The following is a 15,169-nucleotide window of genomic DNA, read 5'->3' as shown; positions in this document are numbered from 1 at the left end:
ATTTTGTCCTGTTACATCATTGCTTATCTGGGATGGTAAGGCTGTGACTCGTTGCTATGGCATGGACCACCATATTACACATGGCATATCTCCACGGATCTGTGATGAAGGATGAGTGGAGAAAATACCACCTGGAAAAAATGGTTGTAATCCTAAGCGTGTCTCACTTTCATTGTTTCTTCTTTTAAAGATACTACGAGGCCAAAGCGGGACTACGAAGTCGACGGCAGAGACTATCACTTTGTCATTTCTAGAGAACAAATGGAGAAAGATATCCAAGAGCACAAATTTATAGAAGCTGGCCAGTACAATGACAATTTATACGGAACCAGTGTGCAATCTGTGAGATTCGTAGCAGAAAGGGTACGTTTGCCGATCCTCCCTAAAGAAGGTTTCTGGTAACAAACTGCTTTGGTCATTGCTCCTTCTTTGTTGCAAATTAATGTCCATGCAGAGAATTACCTTAAAGCAATGTCTTTAATCTTTAACTTAAATAAAATATTCTGACTGACTTGCAGATGAAGGGAACAGAGGATACCCATTAACCCAAAGACAGTTAACAGCCTGCGAATTATGGAGAATTAGTTTGTTCTTGGCTATCTGGCCCAGGTTAATAAAAGTGAATATGCTAGATAGGCTGGATATGCTGAGGGTTTTTTTTTTTTTTTAAAAAAAACTAAGAATTGTCAAGGTGGAAGGAGGATTGATGGGAGAATAGTCCAGTCTTGTTGCCAGAAATTTTGACTTTGAAGGGGCATTGATACAGCAGTTTCCTTTTTCTTGACAATATCAGAAGCATGGAAAAGAGGGGACTATTGAAGGGAGTCTAGGATAGGAAACTGTTTTACTGTGCCTTTAAGATCTGCCCATACATAGAGCCTGTCTCCTATAACTACATGTGAATAATCCATAAGAGGAAAACAATTGTCTGTTTGACTCAGTGCGACCCTCCTTTTGCTGTTACCTTCCTTTTGATATACTGATGAATTAAACAACTCACTTCCTCCACGAAGACCCAACATAATAGGTATATAGTTCTGGTTTTAAGGTAAGTGGGGTAAGAGAAAACTAGAAATCAGAAAGGAAGAAAAAAGAGACCCGTGGAGGATTCATAGACCCGGGACAACAGCATGAAAGAAAACAAGACATCTTACCAAGAGCATCTCCACAGCCAGGGCGCGCAGGGAGGGGCGTGTCCTCCTGGAGGTAGAAGAGATGAAAAGAGAGCTCGGTAACCCTGCAGTGTAGATGCTGGCAATGCTTCCTACCGGAAAATTCCTTTTACATAAACAACCTGAGATCTGTACAGCAGCCTTGCTCTGGAAAAGGATTTCCTATTTTTCCCCAGAAGACATCACCATGCCAGACCCAGGAACCACCTAGGGGAAAGAGTTTCTGTATGAATTTGGACTCCTCTTAAAGTCAGAAAATCTTATTTTCTCCTTTCTTGGAACCCCACATGCATCCACTCTACCCAGGTAGGGGTAGCTGGCTTGTGAATTCAGTTTAACCCAGCAGAATGGCTGTGCCCTGAGCCTCCTGAATGATCCACACTGCCAGTAATGAATATTAAGGAATAGGCATAGGAAGGGTCTCTCTCTCTCTCTCTCTCTCTCTCTCTCTCTCTCTCTCTCTCTCTCTCTCTTTTGATATACTTTTTATTTACATTTCAAATGATTTCCCCTTTTCTGGCTTCCCACTTCCCGAAAGTCCCATAAGCCCTCTTCCCTCCCCCTCTTTCCCCATCCACCCCTTCCCACTTCCCTGTTCTGATTTTGCCCTATACTGCTGCACTAACCCTTTCCAGAACCAGAGGCCACTCCTCCGTTCTTCTTGGACATCATTTGATGTGTGGATTATATTTTGGATATTCCAGTTTTCTAGGCTAGTATCCACTTATTAGTGAGTGCATACCATTATTGATCTTTTAAGGGTCTCTTATTAAGAAATGTCCTGTATCATGTGTGGCTTCATGCAAGTGCCAGGACTAAAGGCAGGCACCAAGTAGTGCTTGAAAAATTCTGACATGACTGTCAATTTGCCCATAGGCAACCAAAGGTAGGAGCACCAAAGAAAAACCCTTTTCCAGAGATGTCCCACTCATCCTCATTCCTAGGCAGGCACTAGAGTTGAAAAAGAAAGATAACAAACAAAGCCCCAGCTGTGGCATCTTCCACACTGGCTGAGATCCTGCCCCCGGGCAGACACTAGGACTTAAGCAGAAGCAAAGAGCACCATGGCTCCTGCTACCACCCTCTGATCACACCACTACCCACCACTATACCTTGTCAAGACCAGCAGGGAACTGCACAGAGGGGGGTTGGCATTCTGCTCTCCCCCTCTCTCCACGCAGCACCTGGAGTCATAAGACTGGTTAGTGGAGAAAATGCTTTAGAATCTCATTACCAGAGAACCAGCGGATGTCCCAGTTCTTTGATAGAAATAACACCAACAATACCAGAGGAAACACCTATGGCTTGCCAGGCAAAAATTCATATACATAAAGTCATTTTTTAAACTTAAAAAAGTCACAGTTGATAACCTTAACAACCAATTAGGTCAAACAGACAAAGATTACATAAACAGTAAGACCTGGTTTGTTTGGTTTTTTTCTTTTTCTTTTTCTTTTTCTTTTTCTTTTTTTTTTTTTTTTTTTTTTTTTTTTTTTTTGCCGCAGTCAAACAAAAAAACATAAGATAAAGCACAGAAGATAGGCAGAAGCTTCAGGGCACAAAAAACAACAGAAGAAAACTACATACACATAAATGAATCATGAGTCATTTGGGGGCTTTTAGGGCCCCAAAATAAGTATGACCAAAATACAATCTTACTGCAGAACATTGTAAACAGGATACCAAAAGTACAAAACAATTTTTTAATCTGCTAGAAAAAATGGCAAGATGATTATCATAGACTAACAGCAGATTTCTCAACAAAAATTCTATCATGGAATAAGGAACACAATGAGATATCCCAAGTTTGGAAAGAAAAGAAATAACGGTACCTAGCGAGATTAGCCTTTAAAAATGAAAGAGAGATGGATACTCAGCAGAACCAGGAAACATGGAGGTATTCGTGACCATTAGACTTCACAGAAGCCAAAAAAAGATGAAGAACAAAACCTAATAAGAGACACAGCCAGGTGTGCTATAACCTCAGCATTTAAGAGCTATTGAAAGTTCCAGCATAGCCTGGACCACAAATTAAGACTCTACATGGGGAGAGGCCAGGTAAGGAGAGACAAAGAACTGTAGTACTGAAGGCAGTGATTCAACAAGAATATATAAAGATTGTACATCCTCTTGCAACTAATGTCAGAGGGCTCATTTTTATAAGCCATTGCCAGTGCAATGGCAGTAGAGACAGGAGTGCGGCTCAAGTATAATAGCAGGTAGAGGTGTAAAGTCAGGCTCCAATACAGTAGCAGTAGAGATATCAACACGCAACTTCCATCAATGGAAAAAGATCATCCAGTCCAAAAAAGGGGAAAAAATCGGAATTAAACTATTTTATCAGTCAAATCGATAGAACAGACATTCTCAAAACAATTCTACTCTAATTCAAAGCCATTGAAATGATATCCTGGATGTGTCATCAAAAGGAATAACACTAGAAGCAAACATTAAAAGAAATTTTATAAATTAACAGAGAATTGACTCCTGAAAAAATTAGGAAAAAAAAAGTAAATATCCCCCTAAAGTAAATGAAGATAGCAATGCAACAAACCAAGGCTGTAACAAAGAAAACAAAGCAAGAACTAAAGTAAGCAGTGACTTAAAATAGAAAGAGAAAAAGCAGATTTCCAATAAGTAACCAAACAACTTCCTAACTAGGGAACAAGAACACCAAGTAAGATTAGTAGGAGGAAACAAAGGAGAATTATGTGAGAAGTGCATGATACAGAGACTGCAGAGATAATACAAAGGATTCCTAAACCAAAGAGTTAGCTTTAAAAAAAGATAAACAAAATTGACAGAACTTAAACTAGACTAAGAAGAGAAATGACCACACTAAAAGTCAGAGGTGAGACAGGAGACAGCCCATCCTATGCCCCTCAGAAATGCAGAGGAGCGTTGGAAATTTTAAGGAAAAACTATATGATAATAAATGAGAAAACCTGAATGATAAGGAAAATTTTCTGGGTACTTATGGCTTATGAACTGTGAGAACATAAAAATTCTGAATACAGAAATCACAGGTAATGATAACCTAAACTGATAATAAAATGTTTCCCAAAGGGGACTTATGAGACCCCACTTCTCCCTAAAGATCTAGAGGCAATTGCAATTAATGGTTGCTGGGAAGATAGAAATTTTCTTCAGTGCTGTAGCCACTAGTAAGTTTCCCCTGCTCTTGCAAATAACCTGTGCTCCTATAATTAACCCTAATAAAGCTCACTAAGTAAAAGAGGCCTGTTGGGAAGAGGAAAAAGATTAATTGGCCATTGGTGTGGGACAAGGGAGGGTAAAAAGGGTTGAGTATGATTAAATATATTGAAGAGTCATAGAAATGGTAATACTCTTATGCTCATGGACTAGAACAATTAATATTGCTACATATCCACACTACCCATCCTCAGTAATCTTGATTGCCAATTTGATGGAATTTAGAGTCACCATGGCAACAAATCTCAAGGCATGTCTGCAAGAGATTATTCAGACCAGGTTAACTGATATGGAAGAACAACCTTAAGTGTGGGCAGCATCATTCCCTGATGTGCCAGATAGAATAAAAGGAGAAAAGGCTGAACCCAGCATTCACCTCCCTCTGTTTCCTGTCTATGGCCAGCGCCTTCCTGCTCCAGCCACCATGACTCCTCCACCATATGGATTGACTGCACCCTTCCCCCTTAGTTTGTTCTGCCTGCTATTTTATTGGAGCAACAAGAAAAGCAAATAATATACAGCTCAAAGTCACAATACAGATAGAGTACAATCCCTATCAAAATATGAAGGATTCTTCACAAAGCTTGAATGTATATGGAAGCACAGGCATAAGAAAAGGAAAACAGCCAAAGCAAAAAAGAACAAAGATTCCAAATCCCAAATTCAAGAGATAGCATATAGCCAGATTAGTTAAAGCAACAATGATTTTGGATTAGACCGAATAACTGACACATGGGCCATTGGAACAGGCTAGGTTTGCTGGAAAAAAACAAAACAAAACAAAACATTAGAGCCAGCTGTTCTTAATAAAAGTACCCAAAATTCTGAAAAAAAAAAGATAAGTTTATTCAATACAGGCTATTTTTTAAACTGGATACCTTCGTGCAGAGTTCTGAAACTTGACCTAATTTCATCCTGTATAGATACCCTGTCAGGTGGGACTGTGGAGCTAAATGAGAGACCGGAAATTCCTTAACTGCTAGGGGAAAAAAAGAATTTCAAGACAGTGGATCAGGCCTTAATGTCCCAGAAAACATTTTTTTTTCTAATGGGTAGATGAGATTACATCAAATTAAAAAGTTTGTACACAGTAAAGGAAGTGCTGGGAGGATAAAAAGGCAAAGGAATGCTGGTGTTTTGTAGGGAAAGTGAGAGCAAGCAGAGCCATCATGGGAGCAAAACGTCAAGACTAAAGCCTGGGCCTGGTGAGACGGCAGTTAGGAGTACTTCCAGCCCCTGCATAAGACCTGGTTTTGATTGCCAGCACCTATAACTGGCAGGCACCTCTAACTCCAGCTCCAGGGCATCCAATGCCTCTGACCTCTGCCAGCACCTAAAGATGTGAGCACAACCTCCACAGACTCACATGCATACACTTAATTAAAAACAATAAATCTTGACAACTAAAACTAGATCTACCTAAGCTATCTGTCCTTCTGCTGGCTACATATTCAAAAGATATAAAATCAGCATATCAAAGGAAAGTTTTCAGTCTATAGTACTCATGGCAATGTTATTAATAGCTAAGATATAAAATCAACCTAGGTGTGTGAAGCAAATAAATAAAGAAAATCTAAGATAGATAGATAGATAGATAGATAGATAGATAGATAGATAGATAGATTACCTATCATCTGCAGCAAAATGAATGGAACCAGGGGATATTACATGGGTGATATGAGCTATTCACACTAAGACAAGTTTACGTAATCATTCTCATATGTTAAACATATTGACCTCAAAGAATGATAATTAGTAAGAACCAAGAGATATGTTTGATTAGAATAGGGTAGAAAGGGTATACTTGACTTGATCAGTACACATAGTAATCACATATGGAGATATCATGTTGGACCCTGTTAATAGATAAAATTGATATCTTCACAAACATAACATTAGAAAGTTTCATGTCTCAGAACATATTAGAATACCTCTGGTTTCTTCTTCCCCAGCTGGTAGACTATCAAGCTATATGAACTGTTATTAGTAAGCAACCTAGAAGGCTGCATCTATTTTCCTCTTTGAATGTAGAAACACAGCCTGTGTTGACTGAAAAGAATACTGTCTAGTTCATAATGAAACAGCACCACACCTTTCATGTAACCAGTGTGCTTCACAACTAGCAGCCTTAGGACTTAAGTGACAAGGCATGAAGCATCTTGGTGTGTTTCTCATAAATATTCAAGCATTCGCTGCACCCTTCATCTTATACAGACAACATGAATTTCCCATGTATTATTGACATAGGATCATGCCTATCTATATAAACATGCCTTTTATCTTGTGTAAAGTTCCCTTAGCCTCAGAGTAATGAGGCCATTTCTCCCCAGGAGGTAGAATGAGATGTGGCAAATCATTGTACTTTCCCAGAAATATTTTATGAAGTAGCTCCCGGCACTTAGTATTCACAGCTTTGGAAGCCAAGTTCAATGATGTGTGTTAGAAAGGAGTAGGCTTTTTGTCTGTTAAAAAAAAAAAAAAAAAAAAAAAAAAAAAAAAAAAACACTGTACATGCTCACAGAAAGAGTCAGCATTGAACCGTACAAAACCGAAGGTAATGCTTTTGTGTCTGCCTTCTATCATGTATGTATCAAGAGTACATACAAGCACTGAGCAAATGTATAAAATGGCTCAAGGCCCCTGTGATCACCATTCTTCCAGGTTTAACACTGGTTAAAATGGATGAAAGGTCTACTCTAACTACCAGTTCTGCTCAGGCTCAAAAGCTGAACTTTAGTCTTCCCACTAGTGAATTTGGAGTCATTGATCAATCACTAAGGCTTAGTATTTTCTCCTGTAAAACAGAGTCAGTAATACCTACCACACACTTCAAATTATTCTTTCAAGCAGGGTTGTTTTTTTTCCAGTCTTTGGAAACCTAATACTTCATACCTATCTCTAAAACATGCTTTATATTATTTCACTGGATGCTGGCCATTTTTCTTGATATTTTTAACCTGGTATTTTTCTTATCTTTCTACTAGGGCAAACACTGTATACTTGATGTATCGGGAAATGCTATTAAGCGGTTACAAGTCGCACAGCTCTATCCCATTGCCATCTTCATAAAGCCCAAGTCTCTGGAACCTCTGATGTAAGTAGAGAATAAATCCTCATCCAGATCCCTGCCCCAAATACACAGCAAGCAACAGCAGTGTGTCAGAAAGGCTTTCAGATAGGAATGCCAGTGTTAATCATTAAACATTTCCTTTTTTAATATATATATATAATATGTTTATAAAATATTATTGTGTATTATATCACTTATGATTATATTATTATTTTGTTATTAAATATTTGTTATATTTACTGTATAATATTGTTATAACTATAATGTTATGCATATTACTTATGAATATTATTTATATCTTTTATGTTATTAAATATTATATACTTAATTCAATATATATTAAACTTTTTGAGTCAATAACTCTTCACTACTTTACAAATTGTTTACACCTTTACATTTTCTATTTGCTAGCAATTTCATTTGGTCTAAAAGGTTTATGGAGGGATTGTGCAGTTATTTTAGCTTTTGTTTTAGTTTTTACCAATCACAGAAGACTATCATCTTTGTATTGTTTCTTAACTTTGAGAAAGTTTTACAGGTAAATCTTTAAATGTGTTGTTTTGTTTTTAGAAAGGGTACAAAGAATATTTTAGAATGTTCTGTTGACATTCTACATTGCCTTTAATAGAGTTCCAACTCTACATTAAGACATACAGACCCTGGGTCTTCACAGAGCCTTCCCTAGTGACATGATTATATCCTTAATTCATTCTCTCCACATCTATGCAAATACATAAGTATGGGAAATGCATGGTTCTGATTGTTTCAAAGCATTTCCAAAGGTCTAGTAAAATACTTCTCTTAAAACCAGTAAGCAAATTAGACAGATATCCATGATCCGACTGAACATCCATCTAGACAGTCCCCATACAGCAGTGACATTACTGTAGGTAACAGTAGCAAAGCAAAGAAACCACATGCAGAGACATGGAAAGTGGACAGTAAGGCTAGCTTTTTAAATTTTTAACCAGTGACCCTTAGCACAAGTTGCTTGAGCTCCCCAAGGTTGAACAATGTCCCAGAGGCTCATTTAGTCCTTATTATATAGTAAGTACTCAGGAAATAATATTATTATTGCAAAATATACAGGGTTACTTTTTATGAATCACTAATTCAATCTTATCTCTATAAACACATAAGCAGCTTCCTGGAGAAAGCCAGAGATGATGTCAGTGCCTCTGTTTCAAGAGCCTGGCTTCAGCACTGCCTCCAGGAGAGGCAAGCACAGGCCTTGGGAGAATGTTGTTGGGCTGAACCATACACAACACACTGGAAAACAATGCTTGTGGAAAAATGGTAAAAATAGAAGGTACTTATTCCCAGAGATGAAGGTCATTGTTTTCTGAGGATATCAGCTACCTGTTTGGTCTCCTCTGAGGACAAAGCTGCAAATTGAGCCACAGTGGTTGGAATGGCAGCTGGGAGGATACACTTCCAACACATAGTTATCTCTGGGAAGATCACCAGAGTTGTATCCTAAAAACACAGTACACCCCCAGACGTATAGATAGACAAGGGTTTTTGCCAAGACAGAAAAAATAAAACTAGGAAGCAATCATGAAGAACACTAACCCCAATTACCACACAGAAAATGTGTACTGATGATAAAATAGTACTCTTGTCGTTACTCCAACGGTACACATTAAACTTCTGTGGGGATTATTTCACAAAGTTATGTGACTACAATATCATTATGTAAAAGTGATTTATAATCTGTAGACTACTATATAAAGCCATGCAATGTTAATCTTACAAGAAGAAAAGTGGTTCTCTCCTCTTGGGAACAGTATCACAAAAGCTCATTTCAGAAATAGAAATTAGTCCACATCATAAACACACAAGGGATGGATGGCTTCCTAGGGATGGAAAGCCTGAGGGACCAAGAGCAGTGGCACATTTAGTCCAGTGTGACGCTGGGAGACAGCCCATCTGGTGCTCAATGGAAGATCTACTTCCTTCCATAACTACCAGATGATTCATGTAGTTCTGCCTTAGGGCCCTGTCATGGGCACTTATCACTAAGGAAAACTGAGCCTGCCAAAGGCTGGATACCACAATGAGGACAGTGTCTTTGGCATAATTTGCTGCAGCCATATCCATGGACCTCCACTGCAGTGGTGATGACCTTGTACAACCTCATTACTAAAGGCTGTTGTTTGTGGCTCAGTCTTTCCTGGGGCTTTTACTTCAGGAGCAGTGCTGTCTTGAATTGCCCATTCCCCAAGAAGGAGCCAAGCTCGGTCAGCTGGAACAAAAGCATAGCAGCTGTCACAATGAGACAGTGACACACCATCACACACATTACCTCTTCTGTGCATCATCCACAGAGCTGATTAGCAAGCACACAGCTGCCGCTTAAGAGGAACATAAATTCAAGGACGCATGTGAAAGAGAGATTTTCATAATATGCTGCCTCCTGACTTCTGTTCCTACCTCATAGCAGTGAGAAGCTTTCCTGTGTCTGTATACCCTATCTCCACCAATGGTCTTTTATGGCCTAGTACCCATGATTCATTGTGTGTACCTCTACTTGCAGCTATGCCATAACCATATTTATTTCCCTCATTTACCATTTAGTCATCTACTCACTCATTTGACAATTACTGAATCAAGCTCATATCATATGCTAATAAACAAGCCATAGGTTTTTCCCTCAAAGAACCTGAAGCTTAGATATATACTCTGAGAAATACAATGAGATTATTTATAGCAACAAAGGTTCCGGAAATGCTTTGTACTTCAGTTCTCATTAACATCTAAACCCATATCCAACTTTTTTCTTCATATAACCATGTTTCAAAAGGTACCAAGCTTTGGTATAATATGATATGGTAGACTGTGGTTGTGGGAAGGGGCTCAATTTTTTACTCTAGAACTCCTAATTACTTTATAGACAACCTCAAGGAAGCCCCTTCTTCACTTCAAGCCCCCATAATTTGCACTGGGAAAGGGATTGACTAAACTTTGGGATTCAAACCTAGATTTCTGGTGTCTGAGTGGTATACAAGATCCTGATACTTTCAGAAGTGTACCTAACCACCAATCAAAATGTCTATTCATTTGGTTGAACGTCTACTTTCAGTGCCTAGAGACTTTGGGAAGATAATAACAATATGGGGTTAGGAATCAATAAATTCATTTTAGAGAGAATTAGAAAAATATCCATTTCCTCCCACCTTCATGTCCTTGAGACTAAATTAAGTACACCTTAGTTACCACATGATCAATGTGCTTCTACATAGTTAATGATTAATAGAAAAGACATAGGCATAATTCCTTTATAATCCATTTTACTATCTGAACAAAAATCAAGCAGTCATCAATTTTTTTTTACCTTTTAAATACATTTTAATTTAAAAATAGTAATTCTATGTGTTATGGGATATGGTATAATATTTTGATTCATAAATATAAAATGTAATGGACAGATCAGACTCCTCAAACATGCATTACTTTGAATTATTCTTGAGATCATGCCAAATCCCTATTAGCCACTTAGAAATAGTCAACTAGTCAACTAATTGACCAAATTACTAAACAACTAAACCACATTTACGTTAGGATGCTATTAAACATTAGAGGCTGTTCCTTCTAACTGACTGTACCTTACAGCCTATGTTAGAGATCTTTCTATACCCAGCTCCTCTAGCCTAGCTCACCATTTGACTAAGTTGCTCAATTATAGTCAGACTTGGAAATATTGTGGTCCCTGCAATTTTCAGTGATTCTGTATCCACTGTACTTCAGTTCCTCATCAGACACTTGTGCTGTCAATTGGGCATAAGAACAGGAAGTCTAGAGTTCTTGTCACTATGGGCATGACTCAATGTTATTACAAGTTGAATAGTTACAGCTACAGAATCTGCTCCACTTTGCATAATACTCTGGAAGCTCAGTATGTTTCTGCTTACCAGACTTACATGGAGGGTGAACAATAGACTTTAAGAGGGATAAAGGCAAGAAATTAATCCTTTTATAAGGATGGGACCTGAGAACATACAAGGCTAGTTTTCGTGGGTATAGTGCTGCCTAACAAACCCAGATATATGCTCATCTTTCCTCCCTCTGACCACTTCTGGGAGACTGTCTTCAATTCATGCCTTTTGTATATTTTAGAGATGTGGAAACCTACTCAAAGTCAAACAAAGGAAGTTTGGGTTTAGAAATATAACAAAAAAGTAGTTGAAGGGCAGTCTGTTCTGACAAAGCAGAACCTCAAGGGACACATAATCACTCCATTTAAATACTCAAGGGCCTGCTGGAGAGGAAGTTTATATTCCTGCTCTAGGGACCTCAAGGAAGCAAACAGAGGCCACAGATGGCAAGGAGATGGGTTCTACTTCAATCCTGTGCTGCACATGAAGCTTGTCCTCCAGGAGACCTAGCACCTAACTCTCAGTGACTGAAATGGTTCTACCAATGAGTCCAAAATGAAGCCTTAACAGCTACTAGGATAACTACAGGGTTCATTGTAAAATTTTGGAGATTTGGTATACTCTTTTTGTGTCCTAATAGCAAACCCTCAATTTCTCAGGGAGATGAATAAGCGTCTGACAGAAGAACAAGCCAAGAAAACCTATGACCGGGCAATTAAGCTAGAACAAGAATTTGGAGAATATTTTACAGGTAAGTTTCCTTGGTTCCCTGATACTACAAGAAAAGACGATAAATTGCCTGGTGCTATTCTTAGAATAATTTCCACGCCTGGTAAAGCTAGACCCCAAACCCTTCCAGGTGAGGTTGCCTGTACCCTTATCTGCCTTACCCATTTGGTTCAGAACTCTGGATTCTCTCCTCTCTGAGTTAGCTCATTTTCAGTTCTCCACTGGCCCTAAACCATGAGCGGCAAATGACCTGAGCTATCTCCTGCTATTAAGGAGATCTTAGGCATGCTACCTCATTAAACTGTCTCCCTGATACTTTCTGAAAACTTGAAAAATCAATGTTTTAAGGTTCAAAATGAGCCATGTCTACAACAGTTACTATCCTGCAGTCTCTGCCTTGAAGACCTCCAGACCTCCTATTGCCTCAGTCAGCAGTATGAGAGAAACCCACTTGGAGATGCTTCAGTTAATGCTGTTTCAAGACTAATCATAGCTTTGATTTTTTTTTTTAACAATGTCTTTGGCAACAAGACATTTTCGGAATAGAATATGAATTTCTTGTGGATGTCCTGAGTTCCCTTTCCTTCCCTGTTTTGACAAAACACTAATTAAATCCAGAGAGAAACCTGCCTTGCCCCCAAGCATTTGTTTCACAGCAGATTCTTAAAGATTGATAACAAGATGCTAAGTCTGAGTTATAGCGCAGTAGTAGAGTGGCTTTCATAAGGCTCAGAGTTTGATCCCAGCATCCTCCAAAATAATATTCAATACAACAGCTTCCCTCATGAATTATCAGCATGAAATGAAATGGAGATTACTGTAGTTGCTTTGAATATACCAAAGGCACCATGAGAATAGCACTGTGTAATTATTTTTACTAAAGTTAATATTAAGGTTTCTCTTAGTAATATGAGTGATTTTAAAAGAGCATTGAAATGGGAAAAAAAAATCTACAAGCTGGAGAGATAGCTCAGCAGTTAAGAACACTTCCACCACTAGAGGACCCAAGTTCAGTTCCCGGGTGGGAAAAGTAAGTCAAAATAATGACTATTTGACTCACAGTTGCACTCATGGGTAGATTACCATAGTGTGATCTGAAGATTGTTTTTGAAACATAATGTCAACTCTACTTCAATAATAATTTGTCTTGAAGCTTTGGTGGTATAAAGATAATGCTGGTGTGTTTGGGAAACCCAACTCCATAAGAACATTTATTGAAGGAAACAACAAACTGTGCTCAAATCTCCAGAGAGCCAAGTATCTTAGTAATTTACAACTTAGTGATTTATATATCCTCTTATTTATGTTCCTTATCAGGTATTCACAGTATAAATAGTTCTGTGAGACAAAAATCCTAATTTACCAAATAGCTTGAAGAATAAATGGTGTTTCTCAGTAAAGGATTTTGGAATTGAAAAGGTTAACTAAGCTTGTCCTTCAAAACTCTTATTATTTCCATGTCTACAAGACCTGAATTTCTGCCTTAAAGTATAGAAACTCTACAGTGAAACAGGGAGCCTCAGTCTGAAACTGCTGTGTCTTCTGCTCCAGTGCCTGGCGCAGAGCAGCAGTCCATGTAACAATGTTGCTAGAATTGTGAACAAACACAGAAAGAGCCAAGATTGGGGCACATTTATTACTGACCTAGGGCATGGAAAGAATGCCCCTTTCAATCACCACTGAGGTGACTGGACTTATGTAAGCATCCTGCATTTTTTTACCCTCACTTAAAGGGGACATTAAGCCTCCTGATGAGTTGTCTGTCACTGATTGGAGCTTCTGTTGGGTGAGAGATCACTGTCCTCAACCGCAAGGCAATGCTTCCTAACCCTTGCTGTTTTTGTCTTGGGAACAGCTATTGTCCAAGGAGATACCTTAGAAGATATTTACAACCAATGCAAGCTTGTTATTGAAGAGCAGTCTGGACCTTTCATCTGGATTCCCTCAAAAGAGAAGTTATAAATTAGCTACTGCACCTCTGACAACGACAGAAGAGCATTTAGAAGAACAAAATATATATAATATAACACTTGGAGGCTTTTATGTTTTTGTTGCATTTATGTTTTTGCAGTCAATGTGAATCCTTATGAATGTACAACACAAACTGTGTGAAGCCATGAAGGAAACAGAGGGGCCGAAGGGTGGGACAGAAAAGACATCACGCGCAGTATGCAGGAAGGCTTGGGTTTGCTCAAAGTACCAAGTGTAGGGATGAACCTCTGACGGGCTCTCTGCCCTAGAGATGGGCAGCCTTCTCACCCCAGCAGATGTCCAGAGCTGATTTAGCTGCTGAGCTCTCTGTGTTTGCTTTAAGAAAAGTTGCCAGCACTTGAACCTCACCAACCTACCCCTTACCCACCTCTGTAATTCAAATTTTATAACTATGCACATCCTTTGATTTCCTAACAAGCAAAGGAAATAGGGAAAACAGAAAGGAGTCCCTTTGGAGACATACTACCAGGGGAGGATGATTGCTTAGTTTCCTTGGCTGGCATGTGCAAAGACGAGCTGTCGTGTGTGAAGGACTAACCTTACTGAGGAGGGGATTCCACCTGGCCTAGCTTTTATGACTGTCAATTGTCTATTTTGCCATTTATAAGCTGAAAGAAGGCACTAAAGATGAGAATTTATACAATAAATATATTAAATGTATAGAAATGAATTTCTATAGGTTAAAAAGTTTTGTGAAATATTTTGTAAAGGCTACAAAACATTGAAAGACTAAATGTACGCACTCTCAGCAGATGATCAAATTCAAGAATTTGAGGCTGCACTCTCCCTTTTGTTGCCAATGATCCATTCAGAGCATCTGAGTTCCCTCCAGGTCTGACAAGGACTTCCCTTCACTCCCCTCCCATATCACCCATGCACACTAGCACACTAGCGATACACTCTTACGGAACACACTCCTTCATACGTTGCCCTCATGGATAGTTTCGGAAGAGAGTTTTGTTACAATTCTTTAAGCCCATAGCTTTTCAGAGACAAACTCATGCTAATAATCAAAAGGGAAAGATTGCTTTCCTCTAGTGAAATAGCCTGAGCCAACCAAACAGATAGTCAAATAACTTTGCTCCTAGTTACTCGCATACAGTTTAAAACTACTCAGT

General features: G+C 38.8%; 1 protein-coding gene across 10 annotated transcripts in view; it reads left to right on the top strand.

Moving 5' to 3' along the window:
- Positions 1-14,721, top strand: part of Dlg2 (discs large MAGUK scaffold protein 2) — a 1,203,331-nt gene extending 1,188,610 nt beyond the window's left edge. For 9 of the 10 annotated variants that reach the window (XM_052158733.1, XM_052158754.1, XM_052158740.1 and 6 more), the window contains 4 exons: positions 191-363; positions 7,370-7,479; positions 11,990-12,081; positions 13,915-14,721. In XM_052158733.1, the coding sequence (XP_052014693.1) occupies positions 191-363; positions 7,370-7,479; positions 11,990-12,081; positions 13,915-14,021 (482 nt within the window). In that variant the 3' untranslated portion in view covers positions 14,022-14,721. The remainder of the gene's footprint in view (positions 1-190; positions 364-7,369; positions 7,480-11,989; positions 12,082-13,914) is intronic. The other variant, XM_052158706.1, reaches the window with a different exon arrangement.
- Positions 14,722-15,169: the final 448 nt, after the last annotated feature.

This window comes from Apodemus sylvaticus, chromosome 1 (genome assembly GCF_947179515.1).
Source record: "Apodemus sylvaticus chromosome 1, mApoSyl1.1, whole genome shotgun sequence".
NCBI lineage: Eukaryota > Metazoa > Chordata > Mammalia > Rodentia > Muridae > Apodemus > Apodemus sylvaticus.
This window is presented reverse-complemented; position numbering and strand designations above follow the sequence as displayed.